At 50.3% G+C, this 25,086-nt stretch overlaps 1 protein-coding gene and 1 long non-coding RNA gene across 2 annotated transcripts in view; both read left to right on the forward strand.

Moving 5' to 3' along the window:
- LOC102461266 (integral membrane protein DGCR2/IDD-like) overlaps positions 1–25,086 on the forward strand; it is a 263,215-nt gene that overhangs the window by 150,063 nt on the left and 88,066 nt on the right. Inside the window, exons 4-5 of the mRNA XM_089775103.1 lie at positions 20,662–20,872; positions 23,622–23,698. Coding sequence (XP_089631229.1) covers positions 20,662–20,872; positions 23,622–23,698 — 288 coding nt within the window. The remainder of the gene's footprint in view (positions 1–20,661; positions 20,873–23,621; positions 23,699–25,086) is intronic.
- Positions 2,606–11,413, forward strand: LOC149520867 (uncharacterized). Its single transcript, XR_016348244.1, has 2 exons — positions 2,606–5,863; positions 6,380–11,413. It is a non-coding gene; the product is annotated as an uncharacterized LOC149520867 (long non-coding RNA).

The raw sequence follows: 25,086 nt of genomic DNA on the forward strand, positions 1-25,086 counted from the left end.
CCCTCCGCCTCTTCCCGGGATCAGGCTGGCGGCTCCCGGGAGCCTGCCCAGGTTCGCAAGAGGCGGGTGCCCACCTGGTCCAGTGAGGAGATCGTGGACCTCATCCACGACCTCCGCACTAGGCACAGGAAAGTGGCTGTCTAGGGCAGGAGAGCTGCCAGCCTGGCCACCCAGGAGCAGGTGTGCATGAAAATCAAGGTGGTCCAGTGAGACCCCCGACCCTGAGCCCTGAGCTTACAATGGCCGTACTGGGTCAGACCAAAGGTCCATCTAGCCCAGTAGCCTGTCTGCCGACAGCGGCCAACCCTAGGGACCCTGGAGGGGATGGACCAAAGACAGTGACCAAGCCATTTGTCTCGTGCCATCCCTCTCCAGCCTTCCACAAACAGAGGCCAGGGACACCATTTCTACCCCCTGGCTAATACCACTCCATGGACCCAACCTCCATGACTTTATCTCACTTCTCTTTAAACTCTGTTATAGTTCTAGCCTTCACAGTCTCCCGCAGCAAGGAGTTCCACAGGTTGACTATTTGCTTTCTGAAGAACAACTTTCTGTTATTAGTTTGAAGCCTGCTACCCATTCATTTCATTTGGTGTCCTCTAGTCTTTCTATTATGGGAACTAATGAACTTTTCTTTATGCAACCTCTCCACACCACTCACGCTTTTATAGACCTCTATCACATCCCCCCTCAGTCTCCTCTTTTCTAAGCTAAGAAGTCCCAGTCTCTTTAGCCTCTCTTCATATGGGACCTGTTCCAAACCCCTGATCATTTTAGTTGCCCTCCCCTCTCCCACCCTCTCTCTTCCCCTCTCCCACCTCCTTTTCCCAGTCTCCCTGAGTTTTGTTCAATAGAGTTTCTATTTTTGACTACACGTGTCCTTTATTTTGTACATCAGGAAGGGGGGCTAGGGAGGGGTAAGTGGAAGGGGGTGAGGGAGGAATGGGGTATGAGCCCCCAATGGGGAGGACTGGGGTGGCTCTGCGGGCTCCTCGGGGTGGAAGCTCTCCTGCAGCCCCCCGATTGACCCCTCCCCCTGGATGGCAGCCTGCGGCAAGTGCAGCCGGGCTGATGGCCGAGTGCTGTGATGTGCCTAGTGTGGGCACTCGGGGCACTCCAAGCCAGGACTGCTTTGCAAGCGGGGCACCCCTGAGAACTGTCTGTCCAGGGTGGGGGTTGGGTCCCTTTAAGCACAGCCCTCGGCTAGCCTGAGACAGCAGCTCCACGCTCTAAGTCCTCCTCTGATGCCCTGCCGGCACTGCTTCCGGCCATCCTTAACCCCGGTTCAGGGTCCACTCAGTGTGGACGCGCTAGTTCGAATTAGCAAAACGCTAATTCGAACTAGTTTTCAGTCTAGATGCACTAATTCAAATTAGCTTAGTTCGAATTAAGTAATTCAAAGTAAGTTAGTTCGAATTAGCGCTGTAGTGTAGACATACCCATAGTGACATGGTAGATTAATAATGAAACCCTAAAATCTTGACATTTGTGTTGCTAATATGTTAATATAGAACATATATATATATATATAGTAGCCCAGTGTCTGTGCGTCTGTAACGCTGACGTACACGGCCACGCCCTCTGGCCGTGTACGTCAGCGCCCCGCCCCCCTTCCCCTCGCTCCCTGGCAGTTCGGGCCCCACGGCCCCCCGGACACCCCCCACCCGCCAGCACTGCTTCCCTCTCCCCTTCTGTACAAGGCTTTTACTGCTCTGTGTGCCCTGTATGCTCCAGGCAAGCAAAAATGGATGTTACAGGGGGGTTCCTGTCTGGCTACAGACCCCAAATGGCCGCTTGCCACCCCGGGCCCAGCTGACCGCTGCTCAGCTGGGAGCAGCGCAGCCTGCCATGGAGGGAGGGGAATGGGGGCAGGGCGGGGCACCACGCAGGGAGCCGAAGAGGGTGGGGCTGGCCAGAATGGGGGTGGGAAGCAGAGCTGTGGGGGGGATCGGGGGCTGTAGGGGAGGATGGGGGGGCCCAGAGGAAGGGGGAGGGAAGCAGCACTGGCAGGGGGGTGTCCGGGGGGCCGTGGGGCTGGCTGGCAGGAAGAGGGGGTGGGAAGCAGAGCTGGGGGGGGATCGGGGGCTGTGGGGCTGGACAGGAGGAGGGGGGCGGGAAACAGACCTGGCGAGGGGGGGGTGCAGCCACAGGCCACTTGCCGCCGCTTGCTCCCCCGCTGGGGCCCAGCTGAGCGCCATTCAGGTGGGCCCAGTGGGACAGGAAGGGGGGCGGGGCCGTGTACGTCACGGCCCCCCCTTCCTCCTCCCGCCATGGTGCTGAGTGATGCGTCCCTCAGCCAGGCCGCTGCGGGAGAGGGGAGGGGGGGTGGTGACGTAGACAGCCCCACCCCCTGGCCGTGTACGTTACTGCTCCGCCCCTCCTCTCCTCCCCCGCAGCGGCCCGGCTGAGTGCGCAACACTCAGTCGAGCTGCCACCAAGGGAGGGGAAGGGGGCGGGGCGGTGACGTACACAGCCAGGGGGCAGAGCCCTGTACGTCACCGCCCCCCCTTCCCCTCCCACTGTGGCACTCAGCCGAGTGCTGTGCCCCTCAGCTGGGCCGCCGGGGCAGCCAGCAGCGCAAGGGGCTGTTTGGGCTCCCCCGGGGTGGGAGGGGAAGGGAGGGCGGTGATGTACACGGCCCTGGCCCCAGCCGTGTACGTCACCGCCCCGCCCCCCTCCCTCATGGCAGCCCGGTTGTGCAGGCAGCACTCAGCCAAGCGCCATGGCAGGGGGGAAGGGGAGAGAGAGGCAGGAGGAGGAGAAGAGAAAGGGAGAGTGAGAGGCAGGAGGGGGAGAAGAGAAAGAGACGGAGACAGAGGCAGGAGGTGGAGGAGAGCTGAGAGAGGGGGGAGGCAGTAAGAAGAGAGAGAGACGGAGCGAGAGACCGGAGGCTCAGGAGAGAAGACTGACGTGGAGGAGAGACCTGAAAATCCCATCTTATGATGGGCTAATTGGCTAGTTACTTAATAGTAGTGGTTTTGTGGAAAAAGGTTGCTGTTTTCTGTTTATAAATTATGGATTTTGGTTGTTCTGGGCTGCATCGTCTTCAATTCGAGGTATGGGTATTTAGTAGGTGTGAGAATCTGATTTTTATTTCTCTTGGGAAACCAGTTTGAATACAGAAGCATTCTTTTTAAACTAGTGCCCACTGATACCAATACTTACTTAGGCATGTGTTTTAACTTAAAACACATGAGTAGTCCTATTGGCTCATGAAGATTAAGTTGAGGTGCTCACATTTATAAGTGGGTAATAAAGTCTTAGGGTATGTCTACACTACAGCACTAATTTGAACTAACTAATTGGAACTTAATTCGAACTAGCGGAGCGCTTAATTCGAACTAGGTAAACCTCATTCTACGAGGACTAACGCCTAGTTTGAATTAACTAGTTCGAATTAAGGGCTGTGTAGCCACTTAATTCGAACTAGTGGGAGGCTAGCCCTCCCCAGCTTGCCCTGGTGGCCACTCTGGCCAACACCAGGGAAACTCTTCTGCCCCCCTCCCGGCCCCGGAGCCCTTAAAGGGGCACAGGCTGGCTACGGTGCCCGTGCCAGGTGCAAGCCTGCCAGCACCCAGCCAGCAGATCCTGCACGTGACATGGCTCGAGCCAGCCACCCGCTGCCACCCAGCCCTCCGCCTCTTCCCGGGACCAGGCTGGCGGCTACCGGGAGCCTGCCTGGGGCCACAAGAGGCGGGCGCCCGCCTGGTCTAGTGCAGAGATCGTGGACCTCATCCATGACCTCCGCACTAGACACAGGAAGGTGGCCGTCTAGGGCAGGAGAGCTGCCAGCCTGGCCACCCAGGAGCAGGTTTGCATGAAAATCAAGGTGGTCCAGTGAGACCCCCGACCCTGAGCCCTGAGCTTAGAACGGCCGTACTGGGTCAGACCAAAGGTCCATCTAGCCCAGTAGCCTGTCTGCCGACGGCGGCCAACCCTAGGGACCCTGGAGGGGATGGACCGAAGACAATGACCAAGCCATTTGTCTCGTGCCATCCATCTCCAGCCTTCCACAAACCTTGGGCAGGGACACCACTCCTACCCCCTGGCTAATACCACTCCATGGACCCAACCTCCATGAGTTGATCTCACTTCTCTTTAAACTCTGTTCTAGTTCTAGCCTTCACAGCCTCCCGCAGCAAGGAGTTCTACAGGTTGACTCTTTGCTTTGTGAAGAAGAACTTTCTGTTATTAGTTTGAAGCCTGCTACCCATTCCTTTCCTTTGGTGTCCTCTAGTCCTTCTATTATGGCAACTAATGAAGAACTTTTCTTTATGCACCCTCTCCACCCAACTCCTGCTTTTATAGACCTCTATCCTATCCCCCCTCAGTCGCCTCTTTTCTAAGCTGAAAAGTCCCAGTCTCTTTAGCCTCTCTTCATATGGGACCTGTTCCAAACCCCTGATCATTTTAGTTGCCCTCCCCTCTTCCACCCTCTCTCTTCCCCTCTCCCACCTCCTTTTCTCAGTCTCCCGAAGTTTTGTTCAATAAAGAGAGCTTCCATTTTTGACCACACGTGTCCTTTATTTTGTACATCAGGAAGGGGGGCTAGGGAGGGGTAAGTGGAAGGAGGCGAGGGAGGAATGGGGTATGAGCCCCTGATGGGGAGGACTGGGGTGGCTCTGCAGGCTCCTCGGGGTGGAAACTCTCCTGCAGCCCCCCAATTGTCCCCTCTCCCCAGGTGGCAGCCTGCGGCAAGTGCAGCCGGGCTGATGGCCCAGTGCTGTGATGTGCCCAGTGTGGGTACTCCGGGCACTCCAAGCCAGGACTGCTTTGCAAGCGGGGAACCCTGAGAACTGTCTGTCCGGGGTGGGGGTTGGGTCCCTTTAAGCACAGCCCTCAGCTAGCCTGAGACAGCATCTCCACGCTCTAAGTCCTCATCTGATGCCCTGCCGGCACTGCTTCCGGCCATCCTTAACCTCTGTTCAGGGTCCACTCAATGTGGACATGCTAGTTCAAATTAGCAAAACGCTAATTCAAACTAGTTTTTAGGTCTAGATGCACTAGTTCGAATTAAGTTAGTTCGAATTAGTGCTGTAGTGTAGACATACCCTCTGATAGTATGAATGTTAGCTTTCAAGGAAAGATGTTCTTAAGAAATAAAGCACTTTGGAAATTTGCCACCTTTCATCCCTCTGTAGGAAAAAAACCCACTCAGAAGTCAGTCAATTTGTTAATGATCACTTTAATCCGTCCTTGATCAGCAGTTGTGAATATATGCCAACCCTCACACAGGTACTCTTTACTTGATGTTGATGATCACTGGCAGAGGTAATTGCCAGTCAGAAAATTGCCCTGTTTTGGTAAATGGGAATATTGTATGAACTTTTTGCATATCTGTTTTAGTCTGTTTTTAATTCTAGTATTCCTATAGTGAAAGATACTGAGCTGAAAGCCTGGTCCAGGGTGGAGATCATGGACCTCATTGAGGTTTGGGGGGAATCCTCCAACATCCATGATCTCCACACTAGACAGAGGAATGCAGCAGTCTATGGCAGGATAACTGCCAGCCTGGCCAGCAAAGGCCACTTCCAGACCCAGGAGCAGGTGCAGATGAAAATAAAAGAGCTTCGGCAGGCATATGCCAGGGCCACAGGGGGCAGCTCCCAACCAGGGGCACACACACCAAGCTGCCCCTATTTCAACGCCCTGGACTGCATCCTGGGGGGCAGGACGGTCCATGCCCCCCCAGTGGTTGTCAACCCTGGGGCAGAGGTCCCTGACCAGGGCATCAAGAAGGGGGAGGAAGAGACCCAGGAGCTGCAGCAGACCAGACGGAGCATGCTGAGCAGCCAGGACCCCCGAGCCGCCCCAGAAGACCTGTTGCTGGTGTCATCTGAGGCCAGGGAGGCAACAACAGGTGAGTGCCATCACTGTCTCCTTATGCGGGGGTGGGAGAGGGGGGGACAGAAACCAGGGACTGCGCGTGTGGGCCTTGCTGTCCATGGATCATGGAGCAACCTGTGCATGTGCAAGCATGTGCTGTGCCACCCCTGGGTATGTGGCCCCAGCTGGCTGCCACACAGGGGCCTTACCCTGTTAGCCACACGTGTGTGTGTGTGTGAAGAGGCATGACATTCTTGACTCTGGGGTGGGACACAGCAGGACACCCTCCCTCCACAAGGCCACTCTACACAGAGGCAGGGGAAATCTCCCCCCCCCCCCACACACACACTATATACAGCACAGGGGCATGGGTGCGGTCTCAGGGCAGCTCCCACTCCCGGGGATAGCAGGACATTCCGAACATGGCCTCTGTGCAAGCATATCAGCTCTGATGGTGCAGGGAACGGTCGCCCTCACCTTGCATGGGGGTGCTGGGCTTCACCCACCGTGTCCCCAGGGATAACTGACCACTTCTCTTGTTTCTCCACAGCCACACCAGCTGTGCATGCAGGGTGCACCACTCCGCCTGGGACATCCTCCCACACCCGAGGACTCCGCAGGACCACCCATGCAGTGGAGGGGTACCAACAGCAGCACCTGGGGGCACTGTGAGTCCTGCACTGCACCCTCCAGCACTGGGTGCAAGAAGACCTGCAGCTGTGGTGGGAACAGCTTGCCCAGGGCCGTGTCATCTGCCAGCACCTGCAGACCCTGGTGCAGAGCATGCTGCCTCCTACCACTCCAGTGCCTGCTGCCTCCCCAGCTACTGCTCCTCCTCCCACTCCTTCTCCCCCTCCCGCTTCTCCCTCCACACCCTCCATCCCTCCCCCCATCCCCCCGGAGATGCCGAGGCCCCCGCCCCCGCACCCGCGGTGCTGGGAGACAGTTGGCCCGGCGAGACCCCCACCCCTGAACCCTGAGCTTCCCCTCCCCCTTGTTCCGCTTGCTTCCCCCTTCCAGCTCCCTCCTCCCAGGTTTCCCCCTCCCCTCTCCCACCCTCTCTCCTGCCCTCTCCCGCCTCCTTTCCTCAGTCTCACCAGTTTCATCCCCCCCCCCTCAGTTTTGTTAAATAAAGAGAGTTTGTGTTCATGAAAATACATGTATTTTATTTGACATCAGGAAGGGGGGTAAGGGAGGGGTAAGTGGAAGGACATGAGGGGGGAATGAGGCACAAGCCCCCAGTGGGGCAGACCAGGGAGGCTCTTAGTGCTCCTCAGGGTGGAAGCTCTCCTGCAAGGCCTCCTGGATACTGACAGCCCCCCGATGGACCTCCCAGATGGTAGCCTGCAGAAAGTGCAGCCAGGCTCACAGCAACGCATCCAAGAGAAGCACCAGAGTGCCCAGGGGCAGCTCAGGCTCCATGTTGCAGAGTGCTGTGGTGCCCTGAGTGAGGGCAACCAGAGCACGCAGAGAAAAAAATGCTTTGCTCTCCCTCATCGAGGTAGGCAAGCAAGCAGGGAAACCTGAGAACCGGCTGTCCGGGGTGGTCCCTTTAAGCACAGGCTTCAGATAGCCTCAGGCAGCAGCCACACAAAGTAACTCCTGACCTGATGCCCTGCCGAAACTGGTTCCAGCCGGCCTTAAATATGATTCAGTGTCCACTCAGTGTGGACACGCTATTTTGAAATAGCCAAATGCTATTTCGAAATGCATTTTGTGTGTAGATGCGTTATTTCAAAATATCTTATTTCAAAATAACTATTTCGAAATAACGCTGTAGTGTAGACGTACCCTTAGTGTATTAGGCGTATCTGGCATGTTGTGTATTATTTTGCTTAGTAACTTACCTTGATCTGTCTTATCACTTGCAACTGCTTAAATGCTGCTTTTTATACTTAATAAAATAAGCTTTTGTTTACTATCAAACTGTGATGGGGCATACTCCCCCAGTACTGAGCAGGAGGGGGTTAACTCAGCCATAAGAACATAAGAACGGCCGTACTGGGTCAGACCAAAGGTCCATCTAGCTCAGTAACCTGTCTACCGACAGTGGCCAGCACCAGGTGCCCCAGAGAGGGTGGACCGAAGACAATGATCAAGCGATTTGTCTCCTGCCATCCCTCTCCAGCCTCTGACAAACAGAGGCCAAGGACACCATTTTATCCCCTGGCTAATAGCCTTTTATGGACCTAACCTCCATGAATTTATCCAGCTTCTCTTTAAACTCTGTTATAGTCCTAGCCTTCACAGCCTCCTCTGGCAAGGAGTTCCACAGGCTGACTACACGCTGTGTGAAGAAGAACTTTCGCTTATTAGTTTTAAACCTGCTACCCATTTAAACCTGCCCTGAGAGCAGAGGAGGCCACGCCCCCTGTACCTTACTGGGCATGCTCTGGCTGCAGTGCTATAAAAGGGAGCAGCTCAGCTCAGTTGGGGCTGGCAGCCGGAGGGAGAAGACGTGCTGAGCCAGCTCCCTGCAAGCCCCAGCGATTACCTAAAGGCTGGGGCGCTGCCACCCAGGCTGGAGACCAGACGTCTGTAGAGACCACGCTGGATTTGGAAATAAGGGGAAGTAGCCAGAACACAGAGAGTGGTGGCGAAACAGAGACTCACCAGTGAACCGAGACCTGGGGAAGCAGGAAGCAGCCCAGGAGCGACAACGGCTACCAGGTGAGTAAGCCGCTGTTGAGGAGTCAGTGTGCTGCAGTTAGGGTTTCCCCGCTGACTCAGTGGTGAGAGTAAGCCACTAACAGGGCCCTGGGCTGGGGTCCAGTGGAGTGGAAGGGCTTGGACCCCCCTGTGGGGGGGATGTAAACCTTTTCCCCTATCTACTCCCCCACAAATAGACTGTGACCATTGGATCCTGTATGGACTATTGAACTGTGCTGCCCTGCCAATAGGGGTGAGTTATGGACTGTGACCATTGGGTCACATAGTAACTATTGAACTATGTTGCCCTGTCTATAGGATCCCCACGAGAGGACTTAGAGGGAAGGAGCAGACAGACTTTGGGGGCGGGAATAGAGGCACCAGCTGGGGAGAAAAAGGTGGGGATAACTGCGATAAGGTCGAGGGGGACCACCCCACCCGGGACAATGTCATCCCCATAGCCATGTGACACAAACCCGGTGTAAATAATTCCTCTCCCGCCCCCCCCCCCATAACAGCTCTGTAGATCTCTCATTGATAAATGGGGCAAACATCTTATGAGCTCACTCACTATGCGTAAAGTTTATACAGAGACAAATCTATTCGGGGCTTTAGTCCTATTGGGTCTGTGCCCCTTGGTGCTCTGTCAAGTGCCTGTGACTGAGCCTTCTCAGAGCTGAGTTGTTTGGTGTCTGTTAATCTACTGGGGGCTGTGTTCCAACTATCTGCCTTTTCTAGGGGAAGACCAGTGCTTCTGGCTCAACAGGACAGGGTGGTGGAGCCCCCCAGAGGGCAGGTAGGCAGGCTCAGTGGTATGATCAGCCCATCAAGTGACAGTCTGAAGGGGATCTCTGTGACCCAACCTGTCACATGTCCATTGTACATTGCCTTTGTGGATCTAACCAAAGCATTCGACACAGCAGAGCAGGTCTGTTTGCAATATTAGAAAAGATGTCTACCAACCTGTTATGCTGTTGTGGAATGAACATGTAAGACTTGAGAGCAGCTGTCCAGTTGTATAGGTCCACTTCAGACAGTTTTCAGATGGAAAAAGTGGAGTGAAGCAAGGCTGTGTTCTTCCCCCTACATTCTTTGCAGTCATCTTCTCAGCACTCTTGAACTGTGGGTTTAAGGACATGAAAGATGGAGTGTATCTCCACACAAAATCAGAGGGTAAACTCTTCAGTCTGTCCCGACTTAAGTCAAAGACCAAAGTCAAGAAGGTGCCAATCGGGGAACTTTTATTTGCTGCTGCTGATACCCTCATAGCCCACAACGAAGATCTGGTACAAGAACTCATGGACCTCCTTTCAAGTACCTGTCAGGCATTTGCACTCCCCATCAGCATTAAGAAAGCAGTTGTATTGGGACAAGGGTTCCACAAGATCGTTCAATTACCTTAAAAGCGAATCAGCAGGAAATAGTCAAAAATTCAGCTATTTAGGTTCTTCAGTGACCACCAATCTCTCACTGGATGAAAAACTAAATGTTCACATTGAGTAGGTTAACTAGAAGAGCATGGAACAACTCAAGCTTACCATCAAGACTAAAATGCTAATGTACTAAGCTTGTGTCCTCAGCGCACTCATGTATGGTGGGGAAACATGGACAAATTATGGTCATCAGGAGAAAAGGTTGAACAGTTTCCACCCATGTTATTGTACACCTCATACTCAACACCAAATGTCAAGATAAAGTCATCAATGCAGAGGTTCTTCAAAGGACAAATTTGCCAACTGTGACAGCCCTGCTCAAGCAAAGATGATTGCGCTGGCTGGGCCATCTGAGTAGGTTGGAAGATGGATGCATACCCAAGGACGTGCTATACGGGGAGCTATCAGAGGGAACAAGAACAACAGGATGTCCCAAGCTTCACTATAAAGACATACGCAAGCAAGATATGAAGGAATTTAGAATTAGTCCTGACCAATGGGAAATCTTGGCAAGCGATCATAAAGTGGTGCCATTGTCTCTATCAGGGTATCAAAGTCCATGACAGGAGCTGACTCCTACAGCGTGAAGAGAAAAGAGCCTGAAGGAAGCAGGCAGTTCCCAACCAAGATGTATACATTTGCAATAACTGCCAAAGATCCTGCAAATCTCCGATTGGCCTGTTAAGTCACATGAGATATTGTAGTCTATGATGTAGATGGTTTGCAATTCCCACAGTTTCTCACAGATAAAAGGATGCCAACAGCCACTTTTTGGGGGGGTTAGATCTAGTTCAGAACATGTGATGGTGACTTTATACAGAATATATTTTCTGTAGACTGAGGAATTTCAATGCCTGTCCCCTTACCCACTCATGAAAGTGGTAGTGAAATTTTTCAACTCTTCTTCCTTTGTTCTGATCAGTCTTTATTTTCTATAGTATTGCTGTAAACAGATGCTGTGTCAGAAGCAGACAGTTAACAAAAAGTGAAAATTATAATTAACATTTCAATGAGGGGGAGGGATAGCTCAGTGGTTTGAGCACTGGCCTGCTAAACCCATGGGTGTGAATTCAGTCCTTGAGGGGGACCTGGGGCAAATCTATCAGGGATGGTACTTGGTCCTGCTGTGAGGGTAAGGGGCTGGACTTGATGACCTCTCAAGGTCCCTTCTAGTTGTATTAGATGGTATATCTCATTATATTATTATGAGGAGAAAGAAAAGTAAACAGTTTTTTAAATATATATACAAATTTGTTATGGATTGATGGGCCTAACTAGTTTTGGTAAACTGTTGATTTTTTTGAAATTATGTAAACAAATTGATTTCTAACAAATTCGTATGCAAGTAGTTCTGGTGACTGTCACATAATATGCTATGTGCTGTACTATTTGTTTTTACACCACTCACTTCACTGTGGTAGCACTCTGTCTCTGAAACGTTATTGTGACAAATAGTTAAGGTATCCCTATCTTGTAAAATAAAAAAGGGCTTGAGAGCTGTAGTTCAAGAAGTGTTGACTGTGTTAACTCACTGGGGCTACGTCTAGACTACAAGCCTCTTTCAAAAGAGCGTCTAGACTACAACCAGTACTTTCGAAAAAGCAAGCTGCTTTTTCGAAGAGAGCACCCAGGCAGTCTGGATACTCTCTTCAGAAAAAGCACAGTTTGCATTACATAGTGCCTTTTTTCGAAAGAGCACTTTCGAAAAAAGGCATTCTTCCTCGTAAAACGAGGTTTTCTGCAGTCGAAAAAACTGCCGCGTTCTTTCGATTTACTTTCGAAAGAATGCGGCAGCAGTCTAGATGCAGGGGAAGTTTTTTTTTTCGAAAAAGGCCACTTTTTTAAAAAAAAAAAAACCTGTAGTCTAGACACACCCTGGATAAAACTTTTCCTCTCTTTCTTGCAAGCAGGCTGTTGATCATGCACTTCTTAAAAATCAATCAGGCAGCAGAGGGGTACTGAGCTTTGAAGATCTAAACATGATTTATCAGGTCATGGATTCAGTTATGTTATACTGCCTGGCTGCGTCTAGACTGGCAAGTTTTTCCGCAAAAGCAGCTGCTTTTGCGGAAAAACTTGCCAGCTGTCTACACTTGCCGCTTGAATTTCCGCAAGAACACTGACTATCTCATGTAAGATTGTCAGTGTTCTTGCGGAAATACTATGCTGCTCCCGTTCAGGCAAAAGTCCTCTTGCGCAAATGCTTTTGCGCAAGAGGGCCAGTGTAGACAACACGGTATTGTTTTGTGCAAAAAAGCCCCGATTGCGAAAATGGCGATCGGGGCTTTCTTACGCAAAACTGCATCTAGATTGGTACGGACGCTTTTCCGCAAAAAGTGCTTTTGTGGAAAAGCGTCCGTGCCAATCTAGACGCTCTTTTCCGCAAATGCTTTTAACGGAAAAACTTTTCTGTTAAAAGCATTTGCGGAAAATCACGCCAGTCTAGACGTAGCCCATATGAATGCTTCAGCAAGAGTTGAATAATTAGTGATATTTTGTGCCCTGGCAAGTGTTGTAGAATTAATGTTGCCTTGCTTCCAGTCCATATCAAATGCAACAGCTAAGATGACTTTTACTCCTGTTAACTCTGTGCTATCTCGAAGTGTCTCCACTGAATGCTCATTCACTCTAGCAGTGCCAGCGTTGAATGTCCATTGTGGAAAACACAGACCAAACGTTTCCATGCTTTCTTTTACACTTCCACTCACCTGTAAATTGTTCCCCCTCGCCCCCCCCCCCGAGCTAATCCATAAGTTCTTCTTCAAGTGATGTCCCCGTGGGTGCTCCACTGTTGGTGTCGGGTTGTCCTGGCGCCGCAGATCAGAGTCTTCACTAGCAGTAGTCAGCTGGACCATGCACGTGCGGTGAGCGCCTCGTGCTGTTCGTGCCCTTCTGCTCACGCGCATGGTAGCAACTATTTAGGGCCCATGGATTTGTGTATGTTTAGCTTTTCTAAATAGTTACTAACCTGTTCTTTCCCCACCAAGGGCTGTCCACCTCCTTCCCATACTGCATTGCCTAGTGCACTAGTCTGGGAGCTGACTTTGTCTGTGAAGACAGAGGCAAAGAAAGCATTGAGTACTTCAGCTTTTCACATATCATCTGTCACTAGGGGTATGTCTACACTACAACGTTAGTTCGAACTAACGGACGTTAGTTCGAACTAACATTCATAGGCGCTACACTAGCGCTCCGCTAGTTCGAATTTAAATCGAACTATCGGAGCGCTTAGTTTGAACTAGGAAAACCTCATTTTACGAGGATTAAGCCTAGTTCGAACTTACTAGTTCGAATTAAGGGCTGTGTAGCCCCTTAATTCGAACTAGTGGGAGGCTAGTCCTCCCCAGGTTTCCCTGGTGGCCACTCTGGCCAACACCAGGGAAACTCTATGCCCCCCTCCCAGCCCCGGACCCCTTAAAGGGCCACGGGCTGGCTACGGTACCCGTGCCTGGTGCAAGCCTGCCAGCACCCAGCCAGCAGACCCTGCACCTGGCACGGCACAGAGCCACCCACCTGATGTCCCCCAGCCCACCCCCTCTTCCCGGGACCAGGCTGGCGGCTCCTGGGAGCTTGCCCGGGACCGCAAGAGGTGGGCACCTTCCTGGGCTAGTGCAGACATCGTGGACCTCGTCCACGATCTCCGCACTAGGCACAGGAAAGTGCCTAGGCACTAGGCCAGGAGAGCTGCCAGCCTGGCCACCCAGGAGCAGGTGTGCATGAAAATCAAGGGGGTCCACTGAGACCCCCGACCCTGAGCCCTGAGCTTACAATGGCCGTCCTGGGTCAGACCAAAGGTCCATCTAGCCCAGTAGCCTGTCTGCTGACAGCGGCCAACCCTAGGGACCCTGGAGGGGATGGACCGAAGACAGTGACCAAGCCATTTGTCTCGTGCCATCCCTCTCCAGCCTTCCACAAACTTTGGGCAGGGACACCACTCCTACCCCCTGGCTAATACCACTCCATGGACCCAACCTCCATCACTTTATCTCACTTCTCTTTAAACTCTGTTCTAGTTCTAGCCTTCACAGCCTCCTGCAGGAAGGAGTTCCACAGGTTGACTCTTTGCTTTGTGAAGAACAACTTACTCTTACTAGTTTGAAGCTTGCTACCCATTCCTTTCCTTTGGTGTCCTCTAGTCCTTCTTTATGGGAACTCATGAAGAACTTTTCTGTATGCACCCTCTCCACCTAACCCCTGCTCTATCCTGTCCCCGCTCCATCTCCTCTTTTCTAAGCTGAACAGTCCCAGTCTCTGTAGCCTCTCTTCATCTGGGACCTGTTCCCAACCCCTGATCATGTTAGTTGCCCTCCCCTCTTCCAGCCTTTCTCTTCCCCTCTCCCACCTCCTTTTCCCAGTCTCCCCCAGTTTTGTTCAATAAAGACAGAGTCAATGTTGGAAGAAACGTTATCTTTATTTTGTACATCAGGAAGGGGGGCTAGGGAAGGGTAAGTGGAAGGAGGTGAGGGAGGAATGGGGTACGAGCCCCCGATGGGGAGGACTGGGCTGGCTCTGCGGGCTTCTGGGGGTGGAAGCTCTCCTGCAGCCCCTCAATTGTCCCCTCTCCCCAGGTGGCAGCCTGCGGCAAGTGCAGCCGGGCTGATGGCCAAGTGCTGTGATGTGCCCAGTGTGGGTACTCCAGGCAATCAAAGCCAGGACTGCTTTGCAAGCGGGGCACCTCTGAGAACTGTCTGTCCGGGGTGGGGGTCGGGTCCCTTTAAGCGCAGCCCTCGGCTAGCCTGAGACAGCAGCTCCACGCTCTAAGTCCTCCTCTGATGCCCTGCCGGCACTGCTTCCGGCCATCCTTAAGCCCTGTTCAGGGTCCACTCAATGTGGACATGCTAGTTCGAATTAGCAAAACGCTAATTCAAACTAGTTTTTAGTTCTAGACGCGTTAGTTCGAATTAGCTTAGTTTGAATTAACTAAATCGAACTAAGTTAGTTCGAACTAACTCTGTAGTGTAGACATACCCTAGGTTACCTCCCTCATCCAATAAGGGCCCCACACCCTCTTATTGCTAACATCCCTGTAGAAACCTTTCTTGTTACCCTTCACGTCCGTTTCCAGCTACAATTCCAGTTGCGCTTTTGCCTTCCTGGTAACTCCCCTACATTCTGGGCATTGTAGACATGGATACTACTATGACCACACCCCTCTACAATGGATCCATAATATGAAGGACACAAACCCAAGAATCCTACGATGGTACCTGCGCCTGCAGCTGTACCGATTCACGGTGACACACTGCCCGGGCATGGCCTATCTGAATGCAGATTGCCTCTCGCGAATCCCCAAACTCAAAACAGGGGAAGTGGCGAGTATAATGGAAAACTTGAGGGGGAAGGTGTGTGACGGGGCGGGGGCACCCCGCACTTGGAAAAGCCCCAGACCCCGCCGCGGGGACCAAGCGGTGGGTCTGGAGGGCGCCGGGGAGGCAGAGAGGCCGTCAGGGCCGAGTGGAGGGGGGAGTGAATATGGGGTGAGCGAGGCTGGGGATGAGCGGCCGGAGATGCATGGGGATGATGTCACCGGCCGTGCCACGGGGATGACGTCGGAGGGAGCTCCCGGGGTGCTCCCAGGGGTTTGTGATGTCCCCGGTCCCTTCGGCTGGTGATTTAAAAGTGGGTATGGGACAGGAGGGGAGAGGAGGAGGCAGAGGCAAGAGCAGCAAGGAGGACGTGGCGCTGGAGGTCAGGCAGAGCGAGCCAGGAAGGGGCGAGGCAAGTGGTGAGTCCTACCCACTGCCAAGTGGGGACTAGCGCCGGGGGTGGTGGAAAGAAGTGGCCCAGGGCAGGGCCGTGGAACCCGTGAGCGGGTGGGTTTAGGGGCTACTGCCCCATCCGCTGAGCCCCATCTGCTCCATTGGATGGCGCATTACCATTACCGACAACCCACATAACCTAGGCACTATTCACCTTGCTGTCTCAGGTCTTTTTCCAGACACAGGTCCACTGTTTCCTCTACGCCCTCACATAGACACCATATCGTATCAGCACCTCGGACCTCCCTCCTGCGCCTCAACAATCCAAGCCTGAGGAGGGGCAACTATCGGAACAGGAAGAGCAACAGTCCTCTTTGTCCCTAGATTCCAGGCTACACATCACCCACGGATGACCTGAAACAATTTCAGGATTTGTTTAAATGAGTGGCCACTAGTCAGGAGGTCCAGTTAACGGAGGTGCAAGAAAAGCAGCACCGCCTCCTCAAAAACCTGCAACCCTCACAACGGGTCAAAATTGCACTCCCCATAGATGAGGCCATTATGGAGGCTGCCGATGAAATTTGGCAGACCCCAGCCTCTGTGCCGCCAACTAACAAGCATGCAGATAAGTACTTTGTGCCTGCCAAGGGCATGGATTTGTTGTTTTCCCACCCCCAACCTAATTCCCTGGTTGTGGATGCCGCCCAACAGAAGTCCAAGCTACCTCAGTATAAGAACGTGGCTGCGGCCAAGGAAAGCAAGCGAATTGGACCTCTTTGGTAGGAAGGCTTATTCTTCCTTGACCCTCCTGCTCCACATTGCTAAGTACGCAGCCCTTTTGGCAAACCGTGACTTGGACAACTACACTAGGCTCACTACCCTCATGGAGCACCTACCGAATTCGAAAAGACCAATCCTCAAGTCCATCTTTCACAGGGGTTATGCCTCTGCAAGAACTGCCCTCCAGATCACACTCGATGTTGCCAACATGGCATAACCTCCATAGTTATGTGGAGAGCTTCGTGGTTGCAATCCACTGGGGTCCTTCATGAGCTGCAAAATCAAGTAGAGAACCTTCCATGTGATAAACAAAAACTATTTCCTGAGAAGACCGACATCCTTCTCTCAAGTAAGGACTTGAGAACAACCCTTCGTACCTTGGGTATGTGCACGCCCCCATATCACCGTAGGCGGTACACGCCCTACCAGAGGCACCGCGACTTCTCATATTCGAGATACCAGCAACGGGGGTTAGATCAATCCCAAATGAGACAGTGACCCCAGAGAAGGCGTCCTCAACATAACTGTAACGTCACCAGCATTCAAATAAGCAGCAGGTTTCCCTTATTGGTCGAGAGCTTACAGAACCTCCCCACGACACACCTGCACGATCCCAGGGTTCCCACTTTTCACTACCGTTTGAGGCTCGTCATCATCATTGGGCCACCATTACATCCAATCGCTGGGTTCTCAAGATCGTAGCATCGGGTTACACCATCCCGTTCACAACACTACTGCCCTCCTCCCTGTCACTCTTCAGGGACCCCTCTCACGAAGGCCTACTAAAAGAGGAGGTCCATCGACTCCTCTCTATCGGAGCAGTAGAGAGTGAGTACCGGACGAGTTCAGAGGGAAGGGCTTCTACTCTCACTACTTTCTCATGCAGAAAAGAATGGGGGGTTGGAGGTCGATTCTAGACCTTCAAAGACTGAATCGATACTTTCAGAAACAGTGATTCAAAATGGTGACCCTGGCATCGATAATCCCAGTGCTAGACAAAGGGGATTGGTTTGCAGCCCTAGACCTGCAGGATGCTTATTTCCACATCACTATCCACCCGGCTCACAGGCAGTTCCTCTGCTTCATAGTTGGACCAGAACACTACCAGTATCGCGTGCTGCCCTTCGGCCTCTTCTGCACCCAGGGTGTTCTCAAAGACATTTGCGGTAGTCACGTCGACAAGGATTATAATCTTTCTTTACCTCAACGACTACCTGATAAAAGGGCCATCTGCTGTGGACACGCACTGCATGATACTGACAACCAGACAAACGCTCGAGTCACTTGGGCTTATCAACGACCAAAAATCTACTCTCCAACCCACACAGGCCCTAGAATTTATAGGAGCCTGATTGGACTCTACCATGGCAGAGGCCCACCCAAAGGTTTCAAGCAATCCAGGATTGCAGTTACCCTGAGTCCCACAGTAATGATGCTTACCTGCTTCCAGCTCATGGGCCATAAGGTGGCCACAACATACGTAGTCAACCATGTACAACTGCACATTCACTGCCCCCAGCGCTGGCTGGCATCTGTCTATACCCATTCAAAGCACCATATACACAGGCAAGTCTCTCCTACTACCATGGTCATAGCTTCCCTCAAGTGGTGGACTGAGCTGCGCAATCTTCTCACAAGAGTCCCATTCCACTGGGACCAACCATCCGTCCACATTACCACAGATGCCTCCCTCGTTGGATGGGGCGCCCACATGGGCAATATGTCTGCATGGGGCGATGGACAACACGAGAGGCGAACTTCCATATAAACTGCTTGGAGCTTAGAGCTGTCTTCAACTCATGCAAACACTTCATCACGCACATCCAAGGTACCACCGTCAGAATACTTACCAACAACATGGCGACGATAAATTGCCAAGGTGGCACCCGTTCCTGCTCCCTGTGCGCCAAGGCAGAGCGTCTTTGGATATGGTGCATCTGCAACAGAATCACCCTAGTAGCTTCCTACTTACCTGGGATCAACAATGTGACTGCAGACTCTCTAAGCAGACATTTTGTGCCAGATTGCAAATGGGTGCACCATCACCCAGGTGCTTCAACCTATCTTCCATCAATAGGGCTCTCCATTAATAGAGCTCTTCGCCTCCCACGAGAATGCGAAGTGCCGACGCTATTGTTCCAGGGCTGGGATCGAACCAGGATCCCTAGGGGATGCCTTTCTCCTCAAGTGGAAGGGCCCCCTTCTATATGCCTTCCTCCAACTCTGCTCATACCCAGGGTCCTAGAAAAGATCAACAGGGACAGGGCAACAGTAATTCTCATAGCCCCTTTCTGGGCACGACAAACATGGTTTCCTTATCTCTTTCAGATGTTTCCTCAACCACCCTATCCCCTCCCCAAACACCACAACCTGCTACCCCAAAACAGGTCCCTGCTTCATCCTCAGCCACAGGTTCTGCGCCTGACGGCCTGGCCCCTCGTTGGTTCCACGAATCTGAAATGTTCTGTTCAAGCCAAGTAAAAGAGGTGGTCATGCATAGCAGGAAGTATACCACACGTTCTCCTTACCTTCAGAAATGACAGTTTCGTCTCCTGGTGCGCTAATAAATGCCTCAATCCATACATAGTGCCCTTACACAAAATTCTAGAGTATATCCTCCTCTTACTGCACTCGGGATTAGCCCTTGCTTTGCTAAAAGTCCATTCAGCAGCGGTCGCCACTTTCTGTCAAGCGATAGATGGTTTCTCAGTGTTTGCACACCCCACAACCAAAAGATTGATCAAAGGGCTCTGCAACCTTCACCCGCTGCACAGAACACCACCTCCAGTGTGGAACCTAGAAATGGTGCTGGACACCCTTACCCATCCTCTTTTTGAACCATTAGCTACCTCCCCACTCTCAATAATGACGATCAAGGTGGTTTTTCTACTCGCTATTACTTCCGTCCATAGAGTCGGCGAGCTTGCGGCCCTTGTGGCGGTACCACCACATATGACCTTTAATAAGGACAATGTTGTACTGTACCCTCACCCTTCCTTCATCTCCAGAGTATGTTCCGACTTCAACATCAACGAACCAATCGTCCTCCCATCCTTCTATCCTAAGCCGCATGCATCCCAACGGGAGGCTGCTCTTCATTCCCTTGACGTGAGTAGAGCACTCGCCTTTTACGTAGACAGTACTCGACCTTTCTGCAAGTCAGAACACCCGCTAGTTTCCCTAGTGGACCGATACAAGGTGAACCACTTTTATCTCAACGCATCTCCAGACTCATAGTTTAGTGCATTATGAAGTGTTATGCCATTGGAAATAAACCACTTCCGGGAACACCTAGAGCTCATTCCACGAGGGCTGTAGTGACATCCACAGCTTTTCTCCGAGGGGTTCCCCTCTGAGACATCTGCCGTGCGGCCACATGGTCTGCCAATTATACTTTTATGAGGCATTATGCAGTCTCCCAGCACTTACCCAACAATACCGTGCAGTAGCCTCAGCAGTACTCTCAACAGTTATTAAACCATGACTCCGAGACCTGCCTTCCTTGTGTTCTCGGGCACTGCTACAAAGTCACCAACAGTGGAGCACCCACGGGGACATCACTCAAAGAAGAGAAGGATGTTACTCACCTGGTGCAGTAACAACAGTTCTTCAAGCTGTATGTCCCTGTGAGAGCTCCACTACCTGCCCTCCTCCCCGCTTTGGAGTCTTTGGTCTTTAACTGTGTCTTTCAGGTACTCGGGTGGACATGTGGAACTGGCAGGAGCCGGAACACGTGCGTGAGTAGAAGGGTGCGAACGGCACAAGGTGCCCACCCCGCATGTGCGGTCCGGCCTACTACTGCTATTGAAAACTCCGATCTGCGGTGCCAGGACGACCCAACAGCGGAGCACTCACGGGGACACACATCTCGAACTGTCGTTACTGCACCAGGTGAGTAATTTCCTCATCTTTATATCCTACTTAAAGACCTCCTTCTGCTGTGAAGTCTACATGAAATGTAATTGGTTATTAATGGTTGTGTTTAATGACAATAGGGGAACATGGATACTGTTTTCCTTTTTTAAACAAAAGAAGGAAACACCTTTTGGAAGCATCAAGTTGTGCATATTGCTAACTTGTGTTGTAACTACATGGTCACATTCTCTTCCTCCTGCTACCCCTTTCTTTCCCTCTATTTTTATTACACTTCTTGCTGCTTATTTCAGATTAGATTGTAATACTCATTTCTTTAACTAGTGGGTAAGTGTTGTCTAAAGTCAAGATCCTAATTTTGGGGGATGGTTTTCCCTTCTATTTTCCATGTTTCCTAGGAAAGTGCCCAACAGGATGGCATCACTATGAAGGCACAGCCAGTTGCTACAGGGTGTATTTAAATGGGGAGAACTACTGGGACGCTGTGCAGACATGTCAGAGAGTGAATGGATCACTACCCACTTTTACCACAGATCAGGAGCTCGGGTTCATCCTGTCACAGGAGTGGGACATAGAAGAAAAAGCCTTTGGAAGGAAGGATCAACGTAGGTGAGTCGGAAGGAAAAATAACCATTCCATATCAAGTCAAAATTATTTCTACATGAATTAACTGCTAATGTTGTGCAAGCCAGTTTGGTTTGCTTAAAATTGAATGATAAAATTTTTTCAATTAAGTAACTGCTAGAGCATTCTGACTGCTAAGCTACTGCCAATTGCCATTAGTTTTATATTTTAGCCAGAATCAGTGATTAAACTGCAAACTTCATATGATTGCTTGCAATCAAATAACTTTTCAGTCTCAGTGTCTTTGCATCTATGAAAAGAAAACAGAACTGTAGCAAGAATGAAGTATTTTAGTGTGGCATGCTTTATGCTGAAGTTTTTCACTGGAGTACTGGAAGAGTTCTATCGTTTCTTTAAACTTTTAAACTGATCAAGTTTATCTGCTATAAATGGTGGCAGAGATGCTAGCTTGAGATTGGGCCTTACATTCCTTTCTGAGACATGTCTCTGGATATTTGCTCTAGTTTAGTTTGAGAGGAAGAGGATTTTCTCTCAAGTAGAAAAGCTAAGAAAACAACTCTACCCCAAAATAGAATTGCTATTATTTTATCCAGGATCTTTAATCCGTTATCTGCTGGCTGTCCTCTCACCAGTACTATTAATCTTTTGTTGCTATTGTTATTTCTAGTTCTAATTCAGCATCAGACAGGAAATGCATTTGATAGATATTTTAAGAACATGCACTGCAATAAGTTGTGTTTGCAGTATTTCTGTATAGGGATGTTAAATTTAGTTTAATCAACTAATCGACTAGAATCAAATGAAATAAAAATATTAAGTGAATCAACATGTTCAATAGAATCGCTATGGATAGAAATTCCATGCTCCAATAATAAGAAATTAGCAGTAGGGATATATTACCGACCACCTGACCAGGACAGCGATACTGACATTGAAATGCTGAGGGAGATTAGAGAGGCTACCAAAATAAAGAACTCTATAATAATGGGGGGTTTTAATTACCCCCATATTGACTGGATACATGTCACCTCAGGAAGAGAAGCGGAGATAAAATTTCTCAGTGGCTTAAATGAGGACTGCTTCTCGGAGCAGCTGGTGCAGGAACCCACAAGGGGAGAGTCAATTCTCGATTTAGTCCTGAGTGGAGCGCAGGATCAGGTCCAGGAAATAACCGTTACAGGACCACTTGGGAATAGTGACCATAATATAATAACATTCAACATTCCTGTGGTGGGAAGAACACCTCAGCAGTCCAGCACCCTGGCATTTAATTTCAAAAAGGGGAATTATACAAAAATGAGGAGGTTAGTTAAACAGAAATTAAAAGGCACAGTGACTAGAGCCAAATCCCTGAAAGCTGCATGGAAACTTTTTAAAGACACCATAATAGAGGCCCAACTTAAATGTATGCCCCAAATTAAAAAACATAGCAAGAGACTCAAATCATGAGTGGTGTGGAGAGGGCCGATAAAAGTTATGTATTAGTTCCCTAAATAGAAGAACTAGAGGACACCAAATGAAATTAATGGGTAGCAGGTTTAAAACTAATAAAAGAAAGTTCTTCTTCACACAGCGTGTAGTCAACCTGTGGAACTCCTTGCCAGAGGAGGCTGTGAAGGCTAGGACTATAATAGAGTTTAAAGAGAAGCTAGATAATTTCATGGAGGTTAGGTCCATAAAAGGCTATTAGCCAGGTGATAAAATGGTGTCCTTGGCCTTTGTTTGTCAGAGGCTGGAGAGGGATGGCAGGAGACAAATTGCTTGATCATTGTCTTCGGTCCACCCCCTCTGGGGCACCTGGTGCTGGCCACTGTCAGCAGACGGACCTTTGGTCTGACCCAGTACGGCTGTTCTTATGTTCTTATGACTAGTCAATGGATTTTTTCCATCGACGAGTCAATAAGTGGAGGATCTGTAGCAGTGTTAGCTCCCAGCTTGGGAGCTAACCCCGCTGCTCTGCCTTTTAAGTGTATTAAGAGCCTGTTGGCTCTTAATACATTTAAAAAGCTAAAGCGCAGCGGCGGTGGGGGGTGGGGGGGTGGGGGGGGGAGAGAGCCAGCATGAGACAGGAATTAGCTGTCCTGGCTCACGCCAGGTCCCCCCTGCTGCGCTTTAGCTTTTTAAATGTATTAAGAGCCAGTAGGCAGAAGCGCACCGCTGAGACGGTGCTGGGGGGAACTGGCTTTTAAGCGGGTTCCCCCCAGCAGCAGCTCCTGCTTCCCCCCCTTGCTGCCTCTGATAGAGGCAGTGGGCGGGGGGGGGGGAAGCGAAGCGACTAGTCGAGGGACTAGTTGACTATCTGATAAGCTTTTGCTTATTGGATAATTGACTAGTTGCTTACATCCCTACTTCTGTATAATGTGGCTTCAAAACAGTTCAGTGCTATCGTAGCAACAAAATGAATTCAATACTTAAAAGTCTCAGGGGTAGCTGTGTTTAAAGCTCAATATTTGTGTCTTTTTTTTTTTTTTTTTTTTTTTTTACAAATCACAACATATCACATCGATAAAATAATTAATAGTGATATCTGTGTAATAGCAACAATCCCTTTTTAAAAAGAAGCTACTGTGGTTGAATATATTCCAAAAATATGGACTTGGAATATAACAATGCAGAGCATCAAAATATTTTAAGTCAATTTAAAAGTGAAAAATAGGAAGCTTTAATAGTGAGGGTTCTGTATTACTTGTTCTCATTTTTACAGTCGTATTTCCCCCCCCCCCCCCCTTGCTTTCTGCAGTTTTTAAAAATGTATGTCTTTCTTTAACTGTAGGTTCTGGGTTGGATATCAGTATGTCATAACTAACCAAAATCATTCCTTAGGAGGTCATTGGGAGGTGGCTTATAAAGGTAAGTTTCTGAAATTAGATGCTAACTTCCAGTTTGGTTAAAAATAAAAGCTAGTTAAACGTAAGCTCAAGCATGAATGTAATCTATAGTGTAACCCCCTTTTTCCTCCCCGGGTTACTGGGGACTAGGTCACACTCACAGGTGTGCCTGGGCGCCTGATGTTTTAACCCCAAAGAGATCCTGAGCACCCCAGTGGTGATGGTGTTTAGTTGGGGAAAGCCCTATCCACCCCCTTTAGTAAGGGGACTACATTCTCCCCCCACCAGAAAAATCCTTAATGTCCCCATTAAGGAACCAGTATCAAGAAGAAATACAATTACAATACAATACTATTGCCTACTGTTGGTTGTATTAATAGCCAATGGAGGGTAAAGTATAGGCCCATTAGAATAGGTACAATTTAGGCATACAGCATGAGGTGAGCACCACCATGTTGAACACCTGAGTTCATGCTTAGAGGATACATCATCTGGATTGGATGTCTCAGGTGCTTTAACATCCTTTAACACAACCACTCCACGGTGTACTGTGGGAATGGACACCTCACTGCTGACTCCAACCATATCATAGGTCAACCTCTGAGGAGGCCTGACTTCTCTCTGGGACCGCCTTAAGGTCGGTACTACCCCTTCTTCCTCCTCTACAGGAGGTGTCAATACAACCCCTTCAGATTCGGCATCCACTGCAGAAGTACCCATTACAGAAGGATCAACATCTGTAGTAACCTCGTCCCCCTCACTGGAAGACCCCAGAGGATTATGGGACATATCTACGCCCTCTCCAGCAGTATCTTCCCCAGGAAAGAATGGAAGAGCATCAGGATTTAAGGATCGTGTGCTAGTTGCACTGTTGGGTTGACTTGACTCAGGTGACATTACTGCAGACCCAGGAGACATACCTAAGGGTTCAAGATACATAGACATATAGTCAGGGTAAACCTCCTCTGAATCAGCTTCTGATGGGGGACCCATTATATCTATCCTGGTAGTCGGGTCTGGCACAGAATTAGAGGCACCTACAGTGTTAGGTGAGGAACCCGCAGATGTCAGGGTTTTCCTCTGATTAGATGATCTGGGTAGTGTGGTACACTCAGTATCTGATGAAGCATCCATTCTGATCTGTTGCTCCAGAGGAAGTAAATGGTTTCTATGTAAAGTCTTTAATGGACCATCATTCTTCTCAGGCTTTAGTTGGTATACCGGTAGTCCAGGCATTTTAGACTCCACAATATAGGGCAGTGAATTCCATCGGTCTGCAAGTTTGTGTTTCCCAGGGAGACCCAGGTTCCGGATAAGGACACGATCACCAGGTTGCAGATCACGGTATCGCACTTTCTGATCATAATGTTCCTTGTTGCTCCAGTTCATTTTATTAGATGCAGCCTGAGC

The sequence above is a fragment of the Pelodiscus sinensis genome, chromosome W (assembly GCF_052426305.1).
Source record: "Pelodiscus sinensis isolate ZL-2025 chromosome W, ASM5242630v1, whole genome shotgun sequence".
NCBI classification, from domain to species: domain Eukaryota; kingdom Metazoa; phylum Chordata; order Testudines; family Trionychidae; genus Pelodiscus; species Pelodiscus sinensis.